The sequence below is a fragment of the Pelophylax lessonae genome (assembly GCF_965119305.1).
Source record: "Pelophylax lessonae genome assembly, chromosome: 4".
NCBI lineage: Eukaryota > Metazoa > Chordata > Amphibia > Anura > Ranidae > Pelophylax > Pelophylax lessonae.
The window spans coordinates 197,288,795-197,313,901 of NC_138771.1; the positions used below are offsets into that span (position 1 = coordinate 197,288,795).

Sequence of the window (25,107 nt, forward strand, 5' to 3'; positions counted from 1 at the left end):
TTGTGCAACAGTTATAGCGTTTACAAACTACGGGATAGATTTTTGGACTTTCTTTTGTTTTTATTAGTAATGTCAGCGATCAGCAATTTTTAGTCGACTGCGACATTGCAGCGGACAGATCGGACCCCTAACTGACATTTCTGACACTTTTTGGGGACCGGTGACAATGCATTAATCAGCCCTAGATAGTATGCAATGTTACTGTATAAATGACAGGGAATGGGGTTAATACTGGGGGTGATCAAGGGGTTAAATGTAAGCCTAAATGTGCTTACCAACTGGGGGGGCTCTGTGACAGGCACACAAAGATCGGTGTTTCAGCTTACCTGAAACACACTCTCACTGTGCATGTGTGACAGGAGAGCCGCCTGCTTTGTTTACAATCAAGAAGGACAGATCCTGCACATGCTGATATACAACAAGTACAAAGAGGAGTACTTCACCAGCCCATGGCGCTGTCCATGTATTCACCACCTGAGGAAGGAGGCTCCGCCTCCGAAACGCGTTGTCCGTAGTAACAGCAGAGGCAGTGCACCCGTGTCTTGAATCTCCCACCTCGCAGCTCCGTACAACTTGTGGCTCCGGCTTTGGCTGAGGCTCTCCTGAGGCGCCGTAGATTACGTTGGTATAGTGCGCAGGCGCACTAGAACCGGCATCCGGTGACCAGGCAACACAGGAAGTGAAGGAGAGTGGGGAAACAGCGGCGGCAGCCGCGAATGAGGAGACCGCAGAGTCACCATCTGGAGGGACAGGAGGAGCGAGTAGCTCCTGTTGGAATGCTGTAAAGCGATTGTCTTAAAGGAAAAGTGTGAGTGCAATTCCAATGTACTGTGTTGTTGTCCTTTATTAAAGCGTTATTGCCCGAGGTTGCGTGCGCTTTTCTTTACAGATTTGAATTGTTTTGATCTGCTTTGTTTACATCCTGTCAGATTCCCCAAAGATCGGAGGAGGCCAGCGGCTCCTCCCGCGGTCTGACTTCCGCTGAGACTAATCGCGTGCACATAATCACATAAATCTACATGATTATGCCCTGCTGCTGTAAATCTGTGTCGGCAAGTGGTTAAGAGCCAATTTACACCATAACCGCACAGAAATATGCTATGCGTTTCTGTGCATTTCACACTGCATTCAAAACGTAGTCCATTTGTAATAATAGGTTAATGACATCCAATACACAGTGCGTTTGCCCACACCAGATCGGTTGGTACAAAAGCACCATGCGATCTAATTGCAGTTTGTTTTTTTAAAGTAATGCATGCACTACTTTTGGTGAGGTTCGGTTTTTACCCCATTAAAAAATGAATGAGATGAAATGGCACCACACAGAACCGCATGTGAATCGCACAGGGAAGCACAGAGTGCTCCTGTATGATTCCTGTGTGGGTATGGTGTGAACTGGCTCTCAAATGTACCTGTACTGAAAAAAACGAAAGCTTACCTTCCTCATTGCCAGCTCTTTACTGAGCCTTCTAAAACTCTCATTCAAATACAGCATTTCTGTTAATTAGGCAGTAGTAGCGATAACTGGTTGCTGTGGACACATGTCAGTTTAGCATCTGCTCCTTTGTTCAGGTAAGAACAAAAATATGGTAGCAGCCATTGCTATTTTTTTTTTTTTTGCATGGTCCTGGGCTGTCATCCTTGTTTTTACAATGCAGCGAATCAATGAACAGGAACAATCATGGAAGATAGGAGTTTAGCCTAACTATATACTTATAGGGCAGTGAAGCCGCTTCCGTATATCTGTCCTCACAGGTTCAATTTAAAATATTAGTGGAAAGTGGTTTTGTATTTATCAATTTGCCTGAAATTCCTGTTTATTTCAATCTACTTGTGTCTTAGCACAGAGCATAATAATATGTTAAATGTTTGTATATAAATTACAGAAGCAAAAAAAATTCCCCACGGTGTTTAGCTTTTATCATAACGTATTCTTAGTCATTTTTTTTCTAACCCGCAGGGAGCTGGAGAGATGATTAATGAAGCCACTCTTGCCATGGAATATGGAGCATCATGTGAGGATGTAGCCAGAGTATGCCATGCCCACCCTGTAAGTACTGTTCAGTTCTTTGCTGCTTACATGTTTCTATGTTTTCAGATGCTCATATAATATATATTTTTTTTTTTTTCGTTTAATCCATCAGACTGTATCAGAAGCCTTCCGGGAAGCAAACTTGGCTGCATCATTTGGAAAAGCCATTAATTTTTAAGTGGAAAGAACAATGCCTTGTGTGTACATAGTTATCTTATAAGGATCTGCACCTGTCACAAAACTGATTACTACAGAATTCAGCGGGACTGTTTGTCAAATCCAGCTATTTAACATAGTGTTTGGGATGTACAGGACTTAATATGTACTGCAACTGTTTAAATGCTGGCTGATACTCTACCTTTTCGTCCGAAATGTTATTTTGGAAGCCAGGTCTTTTAACAGAATGTTCAAAACAGAAAACTCTGTAAAGTAGCCATGCTATCTGTGATTTGTCTAAAGGAGATACATTCATACTTCCAGCTATTGTTTTTGTCTTTTTTATTTTTTTTATTTTTATATATTTATTTCATTTTCTTACTCTATTGGTGTTTTTTTTCCATTTTCAAACCTAAAGAAAATTGGGCAGGAAGACTGTGGGCTAGACTCCTTTTTGATCCTAAATATTGAGTACGCAGTGCAACATTCCTTTTGGTTGCTACAGAAACCAGTGGGGGGCATTTTATCAATTCTGTTGCACAGCAATGCAAGTAATCAAGTATAAAGTTATGCTGGCCATACACTATGCGAAAAATCATTCAAACTCATTTTCAAAAAACAAAGAACACTTGGCCGTGAGAGCAAAACGATTGTGCCATCATGTAATGACCAATAATTCATTCTGCCGAGTGAACGATAAATTGAAAGGTTAATGTGTTTCTCGCCCGAACTGTTTGCACTAAGCATATGTGACAAAATTAACGAAAAACTGATTCATTTATGTCCATTGAACAGTTTATCAAAATTCGGTCAATACTTGATGACACGATCGTCTGCCCTCATGGCCGCGTGTTCATTTTTCGAAAATGACTTCGAACAATTTTTCGTATAGTGTATGGCAAGGATAACTGTGAGCCAGATTTTACCGCAAGGCTTTAGCTTGATTTAATGCAGTACTTCAACAGAATAAACCTGACCCTGACCACTAGTTTAACCACTTCCTGCCCACCCTGGTTTCCTTGTTAAATCCTGGAACGGTTCGGCACGCTTTTGTGCTTTTCCACTGCTGGTACCGCATGGTATAGTGTCGGAACGGTTTGGTATGGTACGGCGGCGCTTTTCCACTGCATGGAACCGAACGGTACGGCTCTGAAAAAACAGTACCTACTCGATTGTGGTTCCAACAGGTACCATAACTGGTACCATATCCCACAATCCTTTGCATGCAGTCACTACTAGCCACTGATTGGTCAGAGAATCCCACCCACCCTGTTGTTATCCCACCCACTTAACTTTAGTACTACTTTAGTGGAAAAGCAAACCATACCGAACCGTTCCAACACCGTACCATGCGGTACCAGCAGAGGAAAAGCAAACCGGGCCAAGCAGGGCCTAGTAGAGCCTAGCCGGTACTTGCAGTGGAAAAGTGCCAATTGAGGCTACTTTGAAATCATGCTACTTCACCTGAAGTAGCATGATTTCAAAGTAGCAGGTCAGTGTGATTTCAGGTGCTACTTGAAGGACATCTGTGTGGTTTCATGTACAGATGTCTATTGAAGTCGCACCTGAAATCGGCAACAGTAGTGCAAAGTCGACATCACACCGATTGGAACGGTGCCTGTTGTCCTCTGGCAATAGGCTGCGGCTTGTAATGCGATTTTACCTCTCAAATCGCTCCAATGTGAACAAAGTCTAAAGGTTCTTAATACCCAGGGGGCTGGGAAGATCAGCAATCAGGACTGCTGTGATTGGTTGGCTGTCGCATATTTTTTTTCAGGAGGGAAAGCAGTTTTCAGCATCTTGGTCTTTGTACAGGAAGCATGCTCCCAGCACATAAACATTTCCCGCCCAGCATGTGAATGGGTAGTGTGTGAGTGTTAAACCCCAGCTTTTTGTCACCGCATATACGGGTTACTGGAGCATAAAGGGGTAATTGTACTTCTGTTTAGAATAAAAATCTATTTCGTCTTCAATGATATATCAGATGCATTTGGCTACCCAGGATTACAGGCCTTACAGGGTGGCAAATACACAGTAAACCTGTTGCATAGGCTATGCTAAAACAGAAGTGATCTGATTTGCATCTAATTGTCAATAATTTGCTTGATAAATGTCCCTGTGATGCCAATACATGAACAGGAAAAGGGAGGATACAAGCACTGCCTTGAGATATAAAAGTATGCTAATTTCAAAGTTAGAAGTACAGTAAAACCTTAGATTGCGAGCATAATTCGTTCCGGAAGCATGCTTGTAATCCAAAGCACTCTTATATCAAAGCAAATTTCCCCATAAGAAATAATGGAAACTCAGATGATTCGTTCCACAACCATTTATTCATAAATCCTTCAGTTTGTAGTCCATATAAAAATATTATAGCATTGCGATAGGTTATATAACCATAAAATGTCCATCCACAAATAGCCGCTTCCACAAGGGGATTAGAAGCAAAATCCAGCAGGAGATACAGAGTATAAAAGAGAAGAGAGGCGCCTCTAAGTGTAGCAATATGGTTCCATTTAATGAAGGTACAACATTTAGCAACTCACATGGTTGATGAATAAAACAGGCAGGCAGGCATGCAAAAAAAGTATGCAGGCATCCGGGGTAAAGCTGTCCACATAGACTATCTTCTGCACCGCCGGCTGCCAGTCTGTAATCCTGACAGGTAAGACCACCCTGCAGCGATCTGAAAGCGAGGGGCAGCATGGAAGGGATGATGTAGATGGCGGTGCAGAGGATGGTCTATGTGGACAGCTTTAGCCTGAATGCCTGCATCCTTAGATGTGCCTGTTCCAATCAACAACCATATGAGTTGCTAAATGTTGTACCTTCATTAAATGTAACCATATTGCTACACTTGGAGGCGCCTCTCTTCTCTTTTATACTCAGCTGTGACTTGAGGCTACTTGTATATCAAGACATCGCTTGTATATCAAGTCAAAATTTATTTGAAAATTTTGCTTGTCTTGCAAAGCCCTCTTAAACCAAGGTTTCACTGTATTGTGTTCCTTTAAAAAATAGCAAAGACTAGTTGTAAGTAACTACCCCAGTTAAACTACTCAACAAGTCGAGAAACCATATATTTAGTGATATCCTTTACTAACCTCCACAACACAATTGACGTTTGCAGCAATTTAGGGGTTACACTATTGCAGAGAAAAAAACACAAGGTGATGAAGAGGCCAGTCTCCACTGTATAAGCTGCTTGGAACCCAGCTTTTTTCTGGTGATGAATCGTGTTCTGCAATGGTGGATCAGTCCTGTTATACTGCATAACCGATGAAACCTGAATTGCAAGTGTGACTCGCTTTCCTGGGCACAATTACTAGAATTACTTTGAAAATTATTAAAATAGTAAATCCCAGAACACTGGGAATTTCGTATTGATGACTACTTGAGTTATGCTGCCACTTTCAAGTGAATGGACACTGGCAAAAGAAAAAGCAAAAATTCCCCACCTATGCATATCCTCTCCCAGCTCAGAAAAGCCTCTGTTTTTAGCTAGTTTCCTTGGGTGATGGATGTGCCTACAGGTGTATGTTAGATCTCCTTTTGTGGGCTTTAATCCTGTACTTTCTGGCCTGCAGAGCCAGGGTCACTGTCTGTTCTGATATCACTGGGGGTTATTTACTAAAACTGAAGAGTGCAAAATCTAGTGCAGCTCTGCATAGAAACCAGTCAGCTTCTAGGTTTTATTGTCAAAGCCTTATTGAACAAGCTGAAGTTACAAGCTGATTGGCTACCATTTACAGGTGCACCAGATTTTAAGAGCTTCAGTTTTCTAGTAAATTCTCCCCATTGTCTACACACTATGACTTATCCACTTTGTCTTTCGTGTGCCACCTCAAAGCTGTAGCTACCTACAATCAATTTTGGTGGCTTTACTGCAATTAAAAAAAATCAGAGTTGGCTATGGTTTGGAAATGGAAAATCCTTAATCATTAGTGAGTTGCCAATTGATTGACTTTTGTGGGAAGATTCTTCATTGCATGTCTCAGTGCCAGAGCTGACAGTTCTAAGCCCGATGACCATGTTTCAAACGTGTTCCAGTGATTTCATAGATTAAGCATAGCTTTTGTACTTTTCAAACACTGGAGACCACTAAGCAGGAAGACATTGCAAGCAAACTGTGGCTTTTATCCAGCCCTTTGGGCACCATTCCTTCCACTGCTATGAGGCACTATTCCTCCTACTGACACCAACGAGGAGGCACCATCCCTTTTAACTTACACCAACAGTGTGGCATAATTCCTCCCACTGTAAATGGTAAGGCACTATTATTCCCACTGACAACAGTGTAGCATAATTTCTCCCAGTGGCACCAATGATGGGGCACTATTTCTTCCACTGACACCAATGATGGGGCGCTATTTCTATTACTGACACCCAAGGATGGGGCACTATTCCTTCCACTGATGCCAATGATGGGGCGCTATTTCTATTACTGACACCCAAGGATGGGGCACTATTCCTTCCACTGATACCAATGATTGCACTTTTTTTTACATTTTTTTTTTTTTTCTCCCACTGATCCTGGGACATTTTCTACTCCCACTATCTGTTGTCCAGCCTAAAGTCTACAGAATAATGAACTGGCCATTTGATTATAAAGTTTGTAGACTCCTTTTCTAGCTCATAGCTCAGTATACAGGTACATTGCAAAGTCATACTGACTTTCCCATGATATAATGTGCTAGGCAGTATTTTAGGTGGCCTAAATATTAGCCTAGGGTAGACATCCTACAGCATTCCAGGTGTTGGCATTTTAAGACTGACAGCCAAAACCATGACTCCCAGAGGCAGACACATGATGGGATTTTTGGTTTTACCACAACTGGCAGGCTGATTGTTGCCTTCCTCTGCCTTGGACAAACCACCGGGTTAGTCTATTGACCTACATTTTCTGTACTGGGGCAGGCTTAAGACCTGATTCACACTGATGCATTTTTTTTCAGTGCGTTTTTAGTTTTGCAGAAACACACTATACTTGGTTACCATGTACAGGTGCACATGGTTTCCTATGGGTCACATTGACATCTGTGCATTGTATGGAAAGGGGCAGGGACTTTTTTCTGGTTTTTCTTTCCATAGACTTCAATGGATCAAAAATGTGTATTGAAAAATGCACCTGAAATATGCAAACTGCAGCTTGCGTAGGTGTGAACCAGGCCTTACTCTAGCTCACACAGCTTCACCAGAAGCATTATGCCTGATTAACCCACTGCATAAATATTTTTAGCAGTAAAGAGCTTGAGTTCCACATCCTCGGGTCTGGATGCTTCACTGCTTTTGGTAATCTGGCCATCCCACCAAGATCCCAGGCAGATTCCTTTTGGCCTTTCCATAAAACAATGAACATGCAACACCAGTGAATTTTTTTTTTTTATAAACAGCATTGCTCTCTGACACCAAGAGATGAAATCTATGACAGGTAACCTTATCAAAGTCCTGCATCATCACTGCTCCTACCTGTGTTTAGACAGGAATAATGCTCCTATACCTGCCACATGGCACAGAAAACCACTGAAGAGTTGTGGTAGGGCTGTACTGCATTAAATATACATCCTGTCCCATTTATTTGGCAACAGAGATCATTTAGCTTAAGAAACCTAAGCTGATAAAAATGTAGATGTTCTAAAAATGCTAGTTCCCTTGCTTTCTCTGGTGTAAAATTCGCTCACCTGGAACTAGTGTGTAGGTCAGGAAGGTCTAAGTCGGAAGACCTAATTTGCATACTTCTGTGTCAGTAATTTAGAAATTACTGAAAACAATGTTTCACTCTCATTCTATAAAAGCTAGCTCCCTAATTTTCAAGGTATATGTAAACATAGCATTTTTTTTTTATTTGCTCCCTTTCTTCTGTTAAATATACAGTACTATTGTAAGCATTTGATTAAATCTGTTTCATAAGTGAAATGATCCTTGTTCATCTGCCAAACATCTATTGAGTTTGTGATTAGCCGTAGTAAGCTGAAAGTGGTAATAAACCCAAAGCCAAAAATGTAATATATTGCAACTTACCAATCATTAGATATTGTGGCTGCATTTGCTTTTTTGTTTTCATGCTTTTTTCCCTTCTATTATCACTTGAGGACTGGGACTGTAACACAACTCTTGTATTAGAGTTCCCTTGCTGTGGCTGAAGTAGCATAGGGGGAGAGCAGCATTGTCAGTCTTGGGGGGGGGGGGGGGTTAGATGTACTAGCAGATTTAAATTCACTAACGCATTGAAGCCAAACTCCGGCTCACACTTTCTACTTAGTGACAGAAAACTGTTTTATTCCTTTTTGGGTAAAGATCTCACATGAATAAATAAAATCTGATCATTGTAAGCACCCTTGCAGTGTTAAATTGTTTCTCATCACTGTAAATTGATACATATGGAAGAGAGCTTGTTCTTTTGAAAAACACCAGACCTACTGGCTGGATCACCAAATGAAAATAGAAGAAAGAAACTCATGATTTCCGCAAAGGACAAGCTTACCCAACAACCCACCCTAGCTCCACCGCACTGTGGGAAGATAAAGAGCTAAGTGTCGGTGCTCTGGCTGAACGTCCAAACCAAATATTATATGAATAAAGCCGGCACACGAAAAGGTTTCTTCCAAGTAAAATTCTTTATTCCAGCATGGAATAAATAGTACGAGGAAGGCGTAAAGCCGAAATGCGTCAGCATTTGTCATGTGGTTATCGCTATCCATGCTGGAAAAAAGAATGTTACTTTGAAGAAGCCTTTTCGTATGCCGGCTTTATTCATATAACAGTCTAGTCCATTTGTAGAAGATACCATCGGTATCAGTACTAATACATTGATTCATCCTAAGGTCAAGCTTCTTAATCTTAGGTAATCTCAGCTCCTGGGTTTCATACCCTGTTGTACAGGTGATGGACATCAGAGAAGGACTCTGTGTCTCCCTGGGCTTTCTGTTAGTCTCCTGCAACAGGCATCCTCTGTTTTGAACTGGGAACAACTTAAGGATAAGTTGACCTTTACAAAAAAAAAAATAACAAATGCATTTTTTTTTTTTTGTTGTTAGGCGCTTGTAAAGCATTGCACCCTCGATCAGCAGATGGTGGGTGTAATGCCACAAACTTGCAGACTATTAGCTCTCTTCCTGTACCTCTGATACTGGCAGAAAGCTCAATGAACTACCTAGAGTACTCAACAGCTCCCTGTTAGTCCAATGAGAACTACAAGCCGCAAAACCGAGAAGATCTCCCGCTCACTGTCAAACGAGGGATCTGGGGGGGCCGGTGCATCTGTAACACTTTACCCATAACAACTTAATAAAAAAGAATGTTCTTTGTCAAGGAACATACAGACCACGTTAATAATTATGCTACCAAAATTAGTGTGTGCTGTAAATTGCCTCCAGGTTTTCTCCCGTTTTTCTTCTTGTCAGAGGCTACCATTTTGCTGCAGCCCAGAGCCCCAGCAGTAAATCATAAAACGGAACTAAACCCTCCTTGGTCAAAAAAAAAAACAAATGCTTATATTCTTGGAATGCTGGGACTGCTAACTGTCCCATTTGCTTGTGTCTGCAAACAAACTGTCAAACCATCAAATGGCTGGTGTCCTAACTGATCACTTGCGCAGCACCATGGCAGTTGCAGATTAAACAGAAGCAGCTTCCTTGGCTGTAAAGGATAGGAGGGTTTAATTCCGCTTTCAGGCTGTCAGCAGATCAGCCTCAACAAACTTGGCAGTGCCTAAAAATGGAGAGCAATTGAGCATGCAGAGAGCAGGGTGAGACAGTGTATTACTGGTTTTTAACCAGTATAGATCCTTATTTTTAATGATATAATGTTCTATACCTGCAAAAGGGGCCTGAAGTGATCTAGCAGGACTTCATTTCCCGACCAAAGTTCCATGTTAAGTTTTTTACAAGTGGAATTATTTTCTTTAAAGTGAATACAAACATTGCCATACCTAACATTTTGTGCTCTTTCATTGCAGTATAATTGTCCATATATATTTGTTTTTGTATAAACACAGATTAGCCATCTGTAGATGCTGAATTAATTGAAAGAAGCAGCAGAGAGCATGCATACTAGGCATAATCACAGACTGACAGTTATGAGAAACGGTTGATTAGCATCCTTCATTTTATTCAAGTATCTGGCTAAACTACATATTCAGATTATTTTGAAACTCCTTTGGTTTGCTAGACAGGTATACAATGATAAAGCATGCAATTTTTTGAGCTAGAATAGATATGAAAATGTAGCCAGTCCATTCAGTAAAAAATAATGCAAATAACACAGCTGGATAGTATTGTGTACCAGCTAATCCAATGTTCTTGTTCAGCAGTTAACCATTTTCTGGATAATTAAAGCTGTGGATTTAAAGCGGAACTAAACCCATCAATTTAACAATTTCAAAAATAGCACAACTGTCACATTGGTTGTACTCTTAACCAAACTGTCAAACCATCAAACGGCTGGTGTCATAACTGATCACATGTGCAACATCATGGCATTTGAAGATCAAAATGAAGCCAGGATGGCAGCTTCCTTGGTTGAAAACAATAGGAGGGTTTAGTTCTGCTTTCAAGCACTTGTCTCTTTGGAAAGGTTAAAATGGCAGGTATTCACATTTGCTATAAATGAATTGCCTTTCACAATGTTGTTATAATCTTAGTCTGCTATTTTCTGTCTTTTTGCATATAAGAAATCTCTACTACCAATGTTCAAATGAAGCATGGCTACGAGTAGAGAACCTTCTAATAGCAGCATCACACAGATTTAGGAGCCTAGGCACTGCTTTCCTTATGTGACTGGTTCTTGGAATGGAAGTGGTTTAGCCCATAAAACGATCGTTGTCTCTACAAAATTTGATAAATTCACTTTACAGTGAACACGAGTCTTGTCCACATATAAAGTAAGGCATAAGATTGTGTTAGAATGTGCTAAGTCTATATGTAATGTAGTGCAAATGGGTTAACAAAAAATACAAATACAAATTGTTGTACTAAATACAAAAGGCTTATTAATGAGATAAAGTGTAGATGGTTTTGGGTTAGAGAATAGAACACTTCATTTATTCCAAGTTATTTATTACTTGTTCATTTCTTTTGTAATAAAATAGACAATAAAAAAAGATCTCCAATAAATACAGAACTTTTGGTCCCGTTGATCAGATTCCCATTGGAGTGACTTGGTTTACAAGCATGTGCTGTAGACTGCTGCCTTCTGGCTGATAGCTTGTAGAAGTGTCCGGACTGTTTCTTCTAGATTCACTAACTGTTTTGCCTTCTCTTCTAATATTCTCTGGTTGTCTTCGTATGTCTTTTCTAATTCTGGATTTAAAACAGAGAACATGCTTTTCAATGCCAATACAAAAGAAATTGATTTGTAATGTATTAAGAGATAGTGGCAGCAATTTCAAAAACTGTCATGTTTAATTGACTACTATGCTTCCTCTAACTTTGCCTTAAAGCGGAACTTCACTCTCACTCAATCAACATTGCCTATTTTTTTACACCTTATGCTGTTGGCAAGAATAAATAGATAGGAAGGCACAATTGTATTTAAAAGTTTGCATACCCTGGCAGAAATGGTGACATTTTGGCATTAATATTGAAAATATGACTAATATTGCTAAAAATACACTTTAATTTAAGTATAGTAATCATATGAAACCATTTATTATCACATAGTTGTTTAGCTCCTTTTAAATCATAATAACAGAAATCCCCCAAATGGCCCTGGTCAAAAATGTACATACTCTGGAATATTTGGCCTTGGTACAGACACACAAGGTAATACACACAGGTTGAAATGGCAATTATAGATTCATTACCAACATCTGTGGCTTTTTAAATTGCAATTTGTGTCTGTGTATAAATTGTCAATGAGTTTGAGAGTTGGAAAGTTAGCTCTTACGTGAATGCACTGAGCAGACTAGATACTGAGCCATGGGGAGCAGAAAAGAAATATCAAAAGACCTGTGTAACAAGGTAATGGAACTTTATAAAGATGGAAAAGGATATAAAAAGATGTCCAAAACCTTAAATTTGCCCAAACCAACACCTCAAACTTGTCATTGTGTTCCTTAAATTCTTGCAGTGTAGCGGGATGCATTCTCCTGCTGAAAGAGGCTACAACCATCATTGAACACTGTTTCCATGAAAGGCTTACTTGGTCATCAACAATGTTCAAGTATGTAGTATGTGTCAAGGAAACCCCACATGAAGGGCAGGATAAAAGGTTTCCCAGCAAAATGCTGTCCAAAGCATCACATTGCCTCCGCTGGCTTGCCTTCTTCCCATACTGCATCCTGGTGCCGTCTCTTCCCTAGGTGAGTGACATACACATGCACCTGGCCATCCACATGTTGTAAAAGAAAACATAATTCACCAGACCAGACCACCTTCTTCCATTGCTCTGTGGTTTAGTTCTGATGCTCTCAATGTAAACGAAAAGAGGTTTGACCGCACTCCAGTGGATAAAGAAAATGATCCTTTATTAAGATTGTGAATCCATTTATGATTAAGCGTTCTTGAATCGTGAAACGCCTCCACTGTCTGGCTTGATTGTCTTGTTTTGTTGGATTTACAATCCAAATAAAGTATAATTTTATCTTCATCCACTGGAGTGCGGTCATACCTCTTTTCCTTTACAGTGAGTGAATCCAGACCAAGGACTGGACTTGCACCTAGTTGTTTAAGAGTTGGATTGTCCTCACCTGGAGTGGTGTACATTTCCTTTCAGTGAACCAGTTCTGATGCTCACATGGCCATTGTAGCCACTTTTGGCTGTGGATACGGGCACCCTTACTGGTCTGTGGTGTTGCAGCCCCAAGCTGTAATGCCCATTTTTTCTGCTCCCAATACATCAGCTTCAGAGACAATATGCTTGCTTTCTGCCTAATATATCCCATTGACTTTCAGATGCCCTTTTAACAAGGTAATCAGTGATCATAAAGTTATGACTGATGTGTGTATGCTCCAACAACAACTTTCTAAAATGGAAACTCCCTAATTTTGGAGAGATTTTTCTAACTTCCTGTTGTGTCTCCTATACAGGAAAATAGGGTATCTTTAGATCTCTGATGCATAACCTGTGGTTTGAGGGCCACATGCGGCCCTTTGGTGTTTGCACTGCTGCCCTCGGAACCCGGTAGTTGGTAATTGAAGCTTTGGTTTGTAATAGGGCTGTGATCACTTGTGATCACTTGCACTTTCATGTGACCCGTCTCCTACGGCATGATTCTAATCTCCAACCATTTATGTAGCAAATCTCCTCTAGTAAGTCTTCAGTCTTTTGCATCATTACATATTCTATATGGCCCCATGGTGATATCAGGCCCATATACCTTCTAAGTTTACAACCACTACTGTAGAGCAAGACACAGACAACGCAAAATTACCTGATAGGGATTTAACCCTTCCCTTTTCTATACAAAACTAAAAGAAAAACATTTTTTACATGCATACATTTTATTATCATTTTGTTGAAGTCTAAAATATAATATATATAGATTGTCATTTCCTTACCTTTTAGCAAGTTTAGTTTCTTGTTTGCTTGTGTTAACAAGGCTTTCGCTTCTTTTTGAAGTTGTTCTGCTTTCTTTCTGGCTTCTGAAGAATCTTCAGCTTTTTTTGTTATCAAGTCTTCAACTTCCTTATATTTATTACTAAGTTCGTTGTCTAGAACCTGCAGTATTGAAGGGAACCATTAGGGCGCAGCAATAGCTTGTTTAACAACACAAATACAAACCAAGAGGTGACTTCTTGGAAATGCATTTAAACACGTGAAAACTGATGCCACGTCTTACTGCAAGTAAAAGATCATAGACTTGAATAGATAAATGTAAAAACTGAAGTTAAAAACATAACTTTTGCTACTAGCGTGCTTTGGTGACGGCAGCCTGCAATCAATTAGCCCTTACTGCTTCAGAAATATTAAGCTTTAGAAAGATAGGTAACTGGCTTCAGAGGGGGGAGATTGCCAGCATCACAAGTCACATGACCAGTGCAGGGCTAGTTCATCAGTTCAGCATTCTTTATTGCTGAAAAATGAATAGGTCACATGGAATGGACTTTTTATTTATTTTTATACCCAAAGAACAGGATTGCCTATCACTTGCATAGTTGCATAGTAGTTGAGGTTGAATAAAGACAATAGTCCATCCAGTTCAACCTTTGTAGGTGTGTGTGGCCATAATCATTTCTCATACCCCTTAATGTTCTCATCCTTGAGATGTATGTTCAAGAGTCTTTTGAAAGTAGCCATACTTCCCGCAGTAACTACCTCTTGTGGTAGAGAATTACACAATCTTGTAGCCCTAACAGTAAAGAACCCCCTGCGTTGCCTGAGGTTAAAACGCTTCTACTCTAATCGCATTGTATGACCTTCGCGCCCTTATGCAATCCTTGTGACTGAATCGTTTTTTTTCTATCCTGAGATCACCATTGAGGTATTTGTAAATTGCTATCATGTCCCCTCTCAGGCGTCTCTTCTCCAGGGAGAATAAATAAAGCGATTGTAAACGCTCTTCATAATTAAAGTCCTCCAATCCCCTAATTACTTTTGTTGCCCTTCTCTGGACTCTCTCCAGCTCCAACACATCCCTCCTGAGGACTGGTGACCAGAACTGGACAGAATATTCCAGATGCGGTCAGGCCAGTGTTTTATGAAGTGGTAGCATTATAGTTTTATCTCTGGAAAACATCCCCTTCCTTATGCATGCTAATATTCTGCCGGCTTTGGCAGCTGCATGCTATTGCCTAGTCTATCCTCTACTAAGACTCCCAGATCTTTCTACATTTTTTATTCCCCCCCTAAAGTGTATTGTGCTTTTATGTTTTTAGTCCCCAAGTGCAAAACCTTACACTTCTCCACATTAAACCTAATTTGCCATTTAGTTGCCCACTTTGTTATCTTGTTCAGGCCATTCTTTAAGATATCTGCCTCATGTTGTGAAGTTATTGCCCTGCCCAATTTTGTGTCCTCTGCAAAAACTGAGATTGAGCTAATGATCCTGTCCTCAATGCTATTTATGAATAAATTGACTTAGGTTGGTCCCAGGACTGAACCTTGGGGGACCCCACTTACCACCCCAGACCATTCTGAGTATGCGTTATTTATTACCACCCTTTGGACACGCCCTTTTAACCAGTTTCGTATCCAAGAGCAAACCTTGTGGTCGATGCCTACAGACCTTATTTTATAAATTAGGCGCTTGTTGGGAACTGTATCAAACACCTTCACAAAATCCACAACCACTGGTCTCCCCCTCTCTAGCTCACAGCTCACCTCCTCGTAGAATGTCAACAGATTGGTTTGACAAGAACGCCCATTTGGTAAACCCGTGCTGATTATTGCTGATGATGTTGTCTTTAGCAAACTCTTGGATATAGTCCCTTATCATCCCCTCCAGAAGTTTACATACTATTGACGTCAGGCTGACCGGCCTATAATTTCCCGGGATATGCCTCTGTCCTTTTTTGAATATCAGTATCACGTTAGCTTTCCTCCAATCCCCTGGTACATACTGTCCGCAAAGATCAGGAACAGTGGTCTAGATATAGTTTTACTAAGTTCTTTGAGTACTCTCGGATGTATACCATCCGGGCCTGGTGATTTATTTGTGTTAATTTTATCCAGCCTTTCCCTGATTTCACCCTCTGTTAGCCATAGCGGCAAGTCCTGTGAAGTACTGCTAACCATACAGTCATGGTCAGTGTACCCCTCCTTTTCCTGTGTAAAGACTTATTTTAGTTTAGTGTAAACTTATGTGCGAACCACTGTTAAACTGTTATATCACATCTTTGTCCCTTTTTTTTTTTTGTGCATAAGCTTTATTTTAAACAAACCTTTTTCACTTCATCTGCATCTGCTTTCACATCTGCAACAGACTTTTCAATCGAATCTAAAGACTCCGCGTTGGAAGTAGACTTCTTCATTAGATCTCCCAGATTCTTTTCAAGTTCGCTCATACGTTCAGTGGCATTCTTTAATGTTTCTTCTGAGACTGCTGCTTCCGACTCAATCTGTGGGAAAAAAAAATAGACTCTTACAATGAGCCAAAGGAAATGACAAGGTAAAAAGGTCATACACATATTCATCAGTTTTGAATTGGAACTCCTCCAACTCTAGACCTTCCCTGTCCCCAGTCAACCTCACCACCTCTGGAATGTCCTTCTTGCATTTATTTATTTTTAAACATTTTATGGATACTTCTCTTTCTCAGTTGTCTTCTATGACGTCAGTGCTCTTCTCTGCAGCTTTGCACGCTGAGCTGGGGCCAACATGACAGAACACTCTAAGAGGATGAGTCCAACATACCCCGAAGCTCACTGAAAGAGGGTTGAATGATGATGGGGGCATCATCCAGCCAAGAATATTAACAGCACTGGACCACAGTGGAGTAATATTTTGGGTAGATTGTTAAGTGCAGTATAGTTAAAGCGTTTGTTACCCCAACACTTCATATTCCTGATATATGCCTGCTGTACCATGTACTTGTATGAGAAAGTATTCTGATCCCTTTGTATTGCTTCCTTTGTGTGAAATCCGTGGTGTTCCCACAAGTCCCCTTGCATTCCTTTTAACCACTTCCCACCGGGAGGACGTTCATGGATGTCTTCTGGTTTCAGTGGTTATACCAGAATAATGCCTGCACCTGCATGTCATTTTTAGCCGATGATTCTGTTTCAGGCAGAAGTGTCCTGAGTGGCTAATTAGCCACTCGATCTGCGGGTGGCGGAAGGGGGCCCACCCCTCTCCTGCTTCTTCTCCCAGGCTCTACCAAACGATTGCAGGGCCCAGGAGTCATGCGGGCAGCGGCAATGGCTGCCCTGAACATGGAACTGACATTGTTCCTCTCTCTCTGCAACCCCGGGAACAGTGAGTGACGAGTTATGTTGTCACTTCTCTTTGTTTACCTGGCCACCAGCAGCCAGGAAAGCAGCCGATCAGACCAATCTGTGTCTAATTGGCTGTATTGAGGCAATGGGAGAGATTTGGGGTCTAATAGACTCCAGATCTTTCCATAAAGAGGACCTGTCATGGCCCATTCTGTCACAAAGGATGTTGTTGTGATAGCAATAACATTAACCTATATAAAAACGTTTTGTATAAAATAAATATAAAAATCCATTTTTTTAAATCGCCCCTGTCCCACCATGCTTGCGCGCTAATGCGTTACTCCCACACGCATATTTAAACAATATTTAGCACCAGACCTCCTGTGCAACTCCAAACTGGTAACCTGTAAAGGCATCTAAAGCATCGCCTATGGAGAATTTCAAATACCGTAGTTTGCCACCATTCCACCGGCAGACGCAATTTTAAAGCGTGACATGTTAGGTATCTATTTACTCACTGTAACATCATCTTTCACATTATACAAAAAAATTGGGCTAACTTTAATGGTTTAATTTTTAAAAGTGATTTTATTCCCAAAAAAAAAAATACATTTGAAAAACCGCTGCGCAAATATTGTGTAACATAAAAAATGGCAACACCCACCATTTCATTCTAAAGGGACCTCTGCTAAAAATATATGTATATATGTGTGTGTGTGTGTCTATATATATATATATATATATATATATATATATATATATATATATATATATACAGTGGGTACGGAAAGTATTCAGACCCCCTTAAATTTTTCACTCTTTGTTATATTGCAGCCATTTGCTAAAATCATTTAAGTTCATTCTTCTTCCTCATGAATGTACACATAGCACCCCATACTGACAGAAAAACACAGAATTGTTGACATTGTTGCAGATTTATTAAAAAAGAAAAACTGAAATATCACATGGTCCTAAGTATTCAGACCCTTTGCTGTGACACTCATATTTAACTCAGGTGCTTTCCATTTCTTCTGATCATCCTTGAGATGGTTCTACACCATCATTTGAGTCCAGCTGTGTTTGATTATACTGATTGGACTTGATTAGGAAAGCCACACACCTGTCTATATAAGACCTTCCAGATCACAATGCATGTCAGAGCAAATGAGAATCATAAGGTCAAAGGAACTGCCTGAAGAGCTCAGATACAGAATTGTGGCAAGGCACAGATCTGGCCAAGGTTACAAAAAGATTTCTGCTGCACTTAAGGTTCCTAAGAGCACAGTGGCCTCCATAATCCTCAAATGGAAGACGTTTGGGATGACCAGAACCCTTCCTAGAGCTGGCCGTCCGGCCAAACTGAGCTATCGGGGGAGAAGAGCCTTGGTGAGAGAGGTAAAGAAGAACCCAAAGATCACTGTGGCTGAGCTCCAGAGATGCAGTCTGGAGACGGGAGAAAGTTTTAGAAAGTCAACCATCTCTGCAGCCCTCCACCAGTCGGGGCTTTATGGCAGAGTGACCCGACGGAAGCCTCTCCTCAGTGTAAGACACATTAAAAGCCCGCATGGAGTTTGCTAAAAAACACTTGAAGGACTCCAAGATGGTGAGAAATAAGATTCTCTGGTCTGATGAGACCAAAATAGAACTTTTTGGCCTTAATTCTAAGCGGTATGTGTGGAGAAAACCAGGCACTGCTCATCACCTGTCCAATACAGTCCCAACAGTGAAGCATGGTGGTGGCAGCATCATGCTGTGGGGGTGTTTTTCAGCTGCAGGGACAGGACGACTGGTTGCAATCGAGGGAAAGATGAATGCGGCCAAGTACAGGGATATCCTGGACAAAAACCTTCTCCAGAGTGCTCTGAACCTCAGACTGGGCCGAAGGTTTACCTTCCAACAAGACAATGACCCTAAGCACACAGATAAAATAACGAAGGAGTGGCTTCACAACAACTCCGTGACTGTTCTTGAATGGCCCAGCCAGGTCCCTGACTTAAACCCAATTGAGCATCTCTGGAGAGACCTAAAAATGGCTGTCCACCAACGTTTACCATCCAACCTGACAGAACTGGAGAGGATCCCCAAATCCAGGTGTGAAAGACTTGTTGCATCTTTCCCAAAAAGACTCCTGGCTGTATTAGATCAAAAGGGGGCTTCTACTAAATACTGAGCAAAGGGTCTGAATACTTAGGACCATGTGACATTTCAGTTTTTCTTTTTTAATAAATCTGCAACAATGTCAACAATCCTGTGTTTTTCTGTCAGTATGGGGTGCTATGTGTACATTCATGAGGAAGAAGAATGAACTTAAATGATTTTAGCAAATGGCTGCAATATAACAAAGAGTGAAAAATTTAAGGGGGTCTGAATACTTTCCGTACCCACTGTATATATAAAATGTTTGGGGGTTCTAAGTAATTTTCTAGCAAAAAAAAGTAGATTTTTATATGTAGGAGCGAACTGCCAGAATTGGCCCAGATGGCAAGTATTTAAAAACTGATCACACTAAGCAGGAGAGCACTGTGTGGTCAGTTTTCTAGCTTTGCTGGGAAATCAGTGTGCTCTCCTGCAATGATCAGACTTGTCCTGACACGCCCCCCGCTGCACAGCCATTCACTGATAAGCTCAGTGGGCTGCTGCTGCTTCTTCTCCCCCCAGCTGTTATGCAGCTGAGATTAGAGGGAATGTGATCATTTATAAAAAAAAGAAGGGATAAAAAGGTATTTATATATTTGTTTTTTATATCTATACAAAAATGTTTTGCCTTTTATTGCTATTTTAACCTGAATGAGTTGTTTTACAGGGTGATCGTTTACAATCAGAGTACTGCGAAAGTACAATGAAATATGCTTTTTTACTTTTCAGAGCTGCTGGACAACTTAAAAATAACTGAATTGGTTTTCTTCACATTCTATTTTTTTACTCATGCTTTTATTTTTGTAAGATGGTTTCCAGCCTTGATTTTCTCCCTGCCACTGATGCCCCATTCTCTGCCACTGATGCGGAGTTTCTAACTGAATGACATGAAGCATTCCACAGCTTTCCTGTCTGGTCTTAACATTATTTATTTCCCCCTGTAAACCTCCATGCTGCAGGGGTGCTATAACAACAACCATGACACCACAAGGGGGCGTTACTATTGGTGAAGTAATACCCACTAACACAGATATACAATTAGGCTCGGTTTCCACTAGTGCGACTTGCGGTGCGACTTGACACATGTCAAGTCGCACAGCAAGTCAAAACCCATTGTTTTCAATGGGGCACGTTTCCACTGCCGCGGCTTCAGTTGCCGCGACCTCAAAAGTAAATCGTGTATTACTTTTGAGCGCGACTTCCCTCTATATATGAGGGACAAGTCTAACTGAAGCCGCGGTTTACTTTTGCTACGAAGTCGTGCTAGAAGTAGCACGACTTCGTAGCCGCACTAGTGGAAACCTAGCCTTATTCTCTCTAGCCTAGGTGTGTCATGAGTGTTAGTAGCAGCAAGAGTGTAAAACCCTTTTCAGCTAGAAGTGCAAGAAATGATCATTTACAATTGGAAAAAAGGGGGCTTAATTGTTGTTTGATGTCTGGAGTTCCATTATAACTTACAGAAGTCAGCAGATCGTTCGTCCCTTTGATGTCATCATCTGCTTGCTTAATAGCTTTTTCAGCAGCACTCTGGGCTTTGCCTGCTTCCTGTAGAGCTTCTTTCACCATATCAGCTGTAGCCTTAACATCTGATGCACTCTGGCTGTAATGAGATAAAAAATAAAACATTTGAAGGGAATATTAACTGGACATAAATTATAAATACTTTCTACAGTCATGCCCTATTCTTTAAATCCTTTGGCAGTGATAAATTATGTAATGCTAGATCAGTCAATGAAAAATTGCAGTGCTAGATTGACTGTATTCTGTAATTACAATAAAGCAGTTACAGAAAGTCAAATGAATACAGCAAATACTGCAGCTCATGTCACCCTTAAACATAATCTATAAAAATGTACCTTTCATGGCCAGAGTTGAGCAAACAGTTCGAGTTTTTCCCAATCAGGGAACAGTGAAGAGCTGGTTGTTAAACCAACCAACCTAACAACGGATGAGTCATCAGCTGTCAAGGGCTTCTCTGCTGACAGTTGAATGGAAAAAAAAAATACAAAATTGCCAGCAATAGAAAAATGTTGAAAAAACAACAGTGTGGACCCCCCCCCCCCCCCCAATCCACACCAGGCTCTTTGGCAAGGGCCTCTTCCCCACAAACCTGGACTGCGGTTGTGGGGGTCTGTGGACAGGGGAGCTTATTGTAACCCAGAAGCCCCCTAACAGTGGGGCCCCAGTTCCCGACCCTCCCCCATGTGAATGAGTATGGGGTACATTGTACCCTTACCCATTCACCAAAAAAAGTGTCAAAAAGAGATAAAAACGCAGACAGTTTTTTACAATATTATCCTTTATTAAAAAAAACAAACAAAAAAAAATGCCCCCTGATGTAGATCTATCATCAATCACGACGCCCGCCTCCACTGCTGGACCAGAAAAAAAGGTCCGCCCACAAAGTTGGCTAAACTTCCGACTGCAGGCTCCGCTGTTTTGGCAGGATTTTTAGCCTACTTTTGTAACAAAGCTTTCTTTTAACTACCTCCCACCCGGCCATAGTATATATACGGCCGGGCGGGAGTCTCGTCCTTCTGAATGGACGTTCCGGAACGTCCTTCAGAAGGAGAGAGATCGTGCCGCCGCGGGCACGCGCAGCGGCGCGATCTCGATGTGCCTGTGTCCCTCGGACACAGAGCGACATCATTCGGCAGGAGGGCCCTGTGATTGGCCCTCCTGATCACATGACGGCTGTGTCCAATCACAGCCGTCATGTAATGTAAATAGAGCCGTTGTAACGGCTTCGATCTCTTCTTCTTACTGACAGATCCTGTCAGTGAGGAGAAGATCAGAGGATCGGTGCTGCTGCGGGGGTGATCAGTGAGTATTTCTAATTACTCACTGATCACAGGGGGGGTCTGTGCTGGTAATCAGAACATTGATTACCAGTGCAGCCCTGGGGGGGAGGGGTGCCACTAAGCCACCAGGGATGCCCACCCATGACCACCAGGGATGCCCACTATGGCCACCCGGGGATGGCAAGCAGGGCTCAGAGAGCCCCCCAGTGCCCTCCCTATCAGTGTTGCCCACCAATGGCATCTATCAGTGCTGCCCACCAGTGCCATTATTGCCATCTATCAGTGCCGCCCACCAGTGCCCATTATTGCCCACCAGTGCTGCCTATCAGTGCCCATCAGTGCCCCCCATCAGTGCCGATCAGTGCCGATCATTGCTGCCCAACAGTGCCACTATCAGTGCCCACCAGTGCCGCCAATCAGTGCCCATCAGTGCTGCCTATCAGTGCCCACCAATGCTGCATATCAGTGCTATCTATCAGTGCCACATATCAGTGCCCATCAGTGCTGCATATCAGTGCTACCTATCAGTGCCCATCAGTGCTGCATATCAGTGCCACCCCATCAGTGCCACCCCATCAGTGCCTGTCAGTGCGGCATCATCAGTGCTCATCAGTGCAGGAAAAAACATATCTATTTACAAAATTTTATAACCTAAACAAAAAAACTTTTTTTTTTTTTTTCAAACTTTTCAGTCTTTTTTTATTTGTGCACCAAAAAAGAAAAAACCTGACGGTGATCAAATACCCCCAAAAGAAAGCTCTATTTGTGGGGAAACAATGACACAAATTTGGTTTAGGTACAGCGTTGCATGACCGCGCAATTGTCATTCAAATTGCAACAGCGCTAAAAGCTGAAAATTGGTCTGGGAAGGAAGGGGGTTTAAGTGCCCTGTATTGAGGTGGTTAAACAAATGTTGCATTGATACTCTTCCCCCAGGGCAGTACATGGGCCCCCATACCCTTTCTATGGCCAATAACTTTTGTGATGTTTGGGAGTTATGCATAAACCAAACCGGGGGGTGTTCTGCCTAATTCTATTTATGGCATAAAAGTCTTCTTAGGTGGCCATTGGCTTTGAAGAGTCTAAATTAACAGAAACACTACGCCTAATGCTCATGACCTGTAGACACTCCATTTCCTTATGTAAGTAGTGTCCTAGGTTATAAACCAAAATTTGGACATTACTAATTGGGAATAAAGCTAATGAATAGACGTTATCTAATTGCTCTGAAAAGTTGTGTTGGGTTTCAGAATATGCAGTTTGTCCTAGGTAAAGCTTACAGGAATTCATATCTCATCCTTAACCTATTAAAACATAGTCTAAGAAGTGTAATGTAATAGTTACCTTGATTTTTTAGCTTCATCCAGCAGAGACTCTGCTCTAGCAATGTCCCCAGCACTTTGTTGAAGGATGTTTTCTACATCAGAAAGGCTTTCCACTCGTCCCCGTATATCCTCAGTAAGAGCCTGCAGCTGCTCAGGAGTAGTGGGCATCTCCATTTTCAATACCTCACTAGCAACAGCTTCAATACTATCTAGATCTGCTCCATCCTCTTTGTAAATAAAAGAACATCATGTATAGAGGATATATCATGCACAGCATTTTTAATTTAGACTTTAAACAGTCAAAAAGTATGTGTTTAATGGTACAAATTATTAATATAGGCAGAAACAGAAAACATTTTTTCAGTGATTCTTCCATAGAGAAAATAGTGTAGCGCAGCAGAAGAGAAGCAGAAACAAAAGGAAGAGGGACTTTGCCCAAACAAGCCCATTATTGGTTCTCTGTGCATTAATCACTTTAGTTCTGAAGGGATTTCTGCTGCCTACCCCATTCTTTGCTGTGATTCTAATATAATGTACAATCACAATCATAATTGTACAATCATAGGAACAGCAGTAGCATGAAGAAAATAGACAAAAGACCATTTCAACTAACTAACCGCTTTTCTGAAAAATCTGATATTGTCAGGCAGAGAACAAATGGTAACAGTGTAGTATTCGTGGTCTTTTTTGTGTGAGTGAAATATCCATTGTGCCGCATTGGAGGTGTTATTTACTGATCTTCAGATCAGTGATTTAGACCCCATGCAAGCTTTATTCTATAAAGAACACATTTTGAGTTATTTTTTCCATCATGTGGGGTGGAGGCTTTGCAGGCTAAGAAGTATGGCAGCAGGTAAATATTGCTTACAGAGTTGGCTTTTTGCCTTGGCTCAATATTAAAGGTGGTGTTACCCTATCACTATACTCGGACAAAGAAAATCCCACAGCAGCAGGAGGGCTTGAACTAAGAAACATTTCTTAATATGTATATAGCCCAGTGCATTGCATTCTTTACTTAGGAAAGCAAGTTCAGCACAGAGAAGCGATACCATTATATTGAAATGCATACTTCACCAGATTTGTATTCTCTTCCCCTCCCATAGGGGGTTGAATATAGTCATTATTCTGTTATATAAAAAGGCAGGAAACTCTATACATACGCATTAAAAAGTCCCGGATTTGCTTGATGAGATTTCTTAGGTCTTCATTGCTTTTGTCAACTTTTTCTTTTGTTGAGTTGGCTTTATTTAGAACACTTTGGGCACTTTGTTTTGCTTCTTCTGCTCTCAGCTTTGATTCAGCAACCTTGTAATAGGGATAAAAGAAAAAATTGTAAGCTCTCCACTATGCTACCCTAATAAATCCTCCAAATAAGATGTCTTGTTCCGTTTTGTTCTTGAACTGAGCCTAAAGCTGGCAATACATGGATCAAAGTTTGGCCATACGTGATCCGTGTATTCTGAGGGGGGGGGGGGGAGTCTCCCAGCTGTCAGAATACAAAGGCTCAGCAGGGAAGATTGCCCCATCCACATCGAATGTGTGGATGGAAAAAAAAGTAATTTTTTTTTCGATTCAACCCGCTAGTTGAAAAAAAAAAAAAAAAGGATCTCAATGGGTGCTTTAGTAAGCTTTACAGAAATCTGCAATCTATAGTTCACTGAAACTATTTGTGAAGTTCACATGGCTAATTCAACACTTAATAAAATCCTGTTGGAAATATTATTTATATATATATATATATATATATATATATATATATATATATATATATATATATATACACACACACACATATATTTAAATTGTATAGTATGTTTTTCAGCAGTCCCGATCTACGTTTGGCT

The 25,107-nt window shown here is 41.1% G+C and overlaps 2 protein-coding genes across 2 annotated transcripts in view; one reads left to right on the forward strand and one right to left on the reverse strand.

The window, feature by feature from the left end:
* The window catches only part of DLD (dihydrolipoamide dehydrogenase), a 51,896-nt gene extending 49,385 nt beyond the window's left edge, over positions 1-2,511 (forward strand). Inside the window, exons 13-14 of the mRNA XM_082257141.1 lie at positions 1,961-2,050; positions 2,145-2,511. Of these exons, the coding sequence (XP_082113267.1) occupies positions 1,961-2,050; positions 2,145-2,210 (156 nt within the window). The 3' untranslated portion in view covers positions 2,211-2,511. The remainder of the gene's footprint in view (positions 1-1,960; positions 2,051-2,144) is intronic.
* Positions 2,512-11,227: 8,716 nt separating this feature from the next.
* LAMB1 (laminin subunit beta 1) overlaps positions 11,228-25,107 on the reverse strand; it is a 72,567-nt gene continuing 58,687 nt past the window's right edge. The window contains exons 29-34 of the mRNA XM_082256717.1: positions 24,424-24,568; positions 23,283-23,490; positions 20,596-20,737; positions 16,009-16,185; positions 13,687-13,846; positions 11,228-11,487 (exon numbers count right to left, since the gene is read on the reverse strand). Coding sequence (XP_082112843.1) covers positions 11,351-11,487; positions 13,687-13,846; positions 16,009-16,185; positions 20,596-20,737; positions 23,283-23,490; positions 24,424-24,568 — 969 coding nt within the window. The 3' untranslated portion in view covers positions 11,228-11,350. The remainder of the gene's footprint in view (positions 11,488-13,686; positions 13,847-16,008; positions 16,186-20,595; positions 20,738-23,282; positions 23,491-24,423; positions 24,569-25,107) is intronic.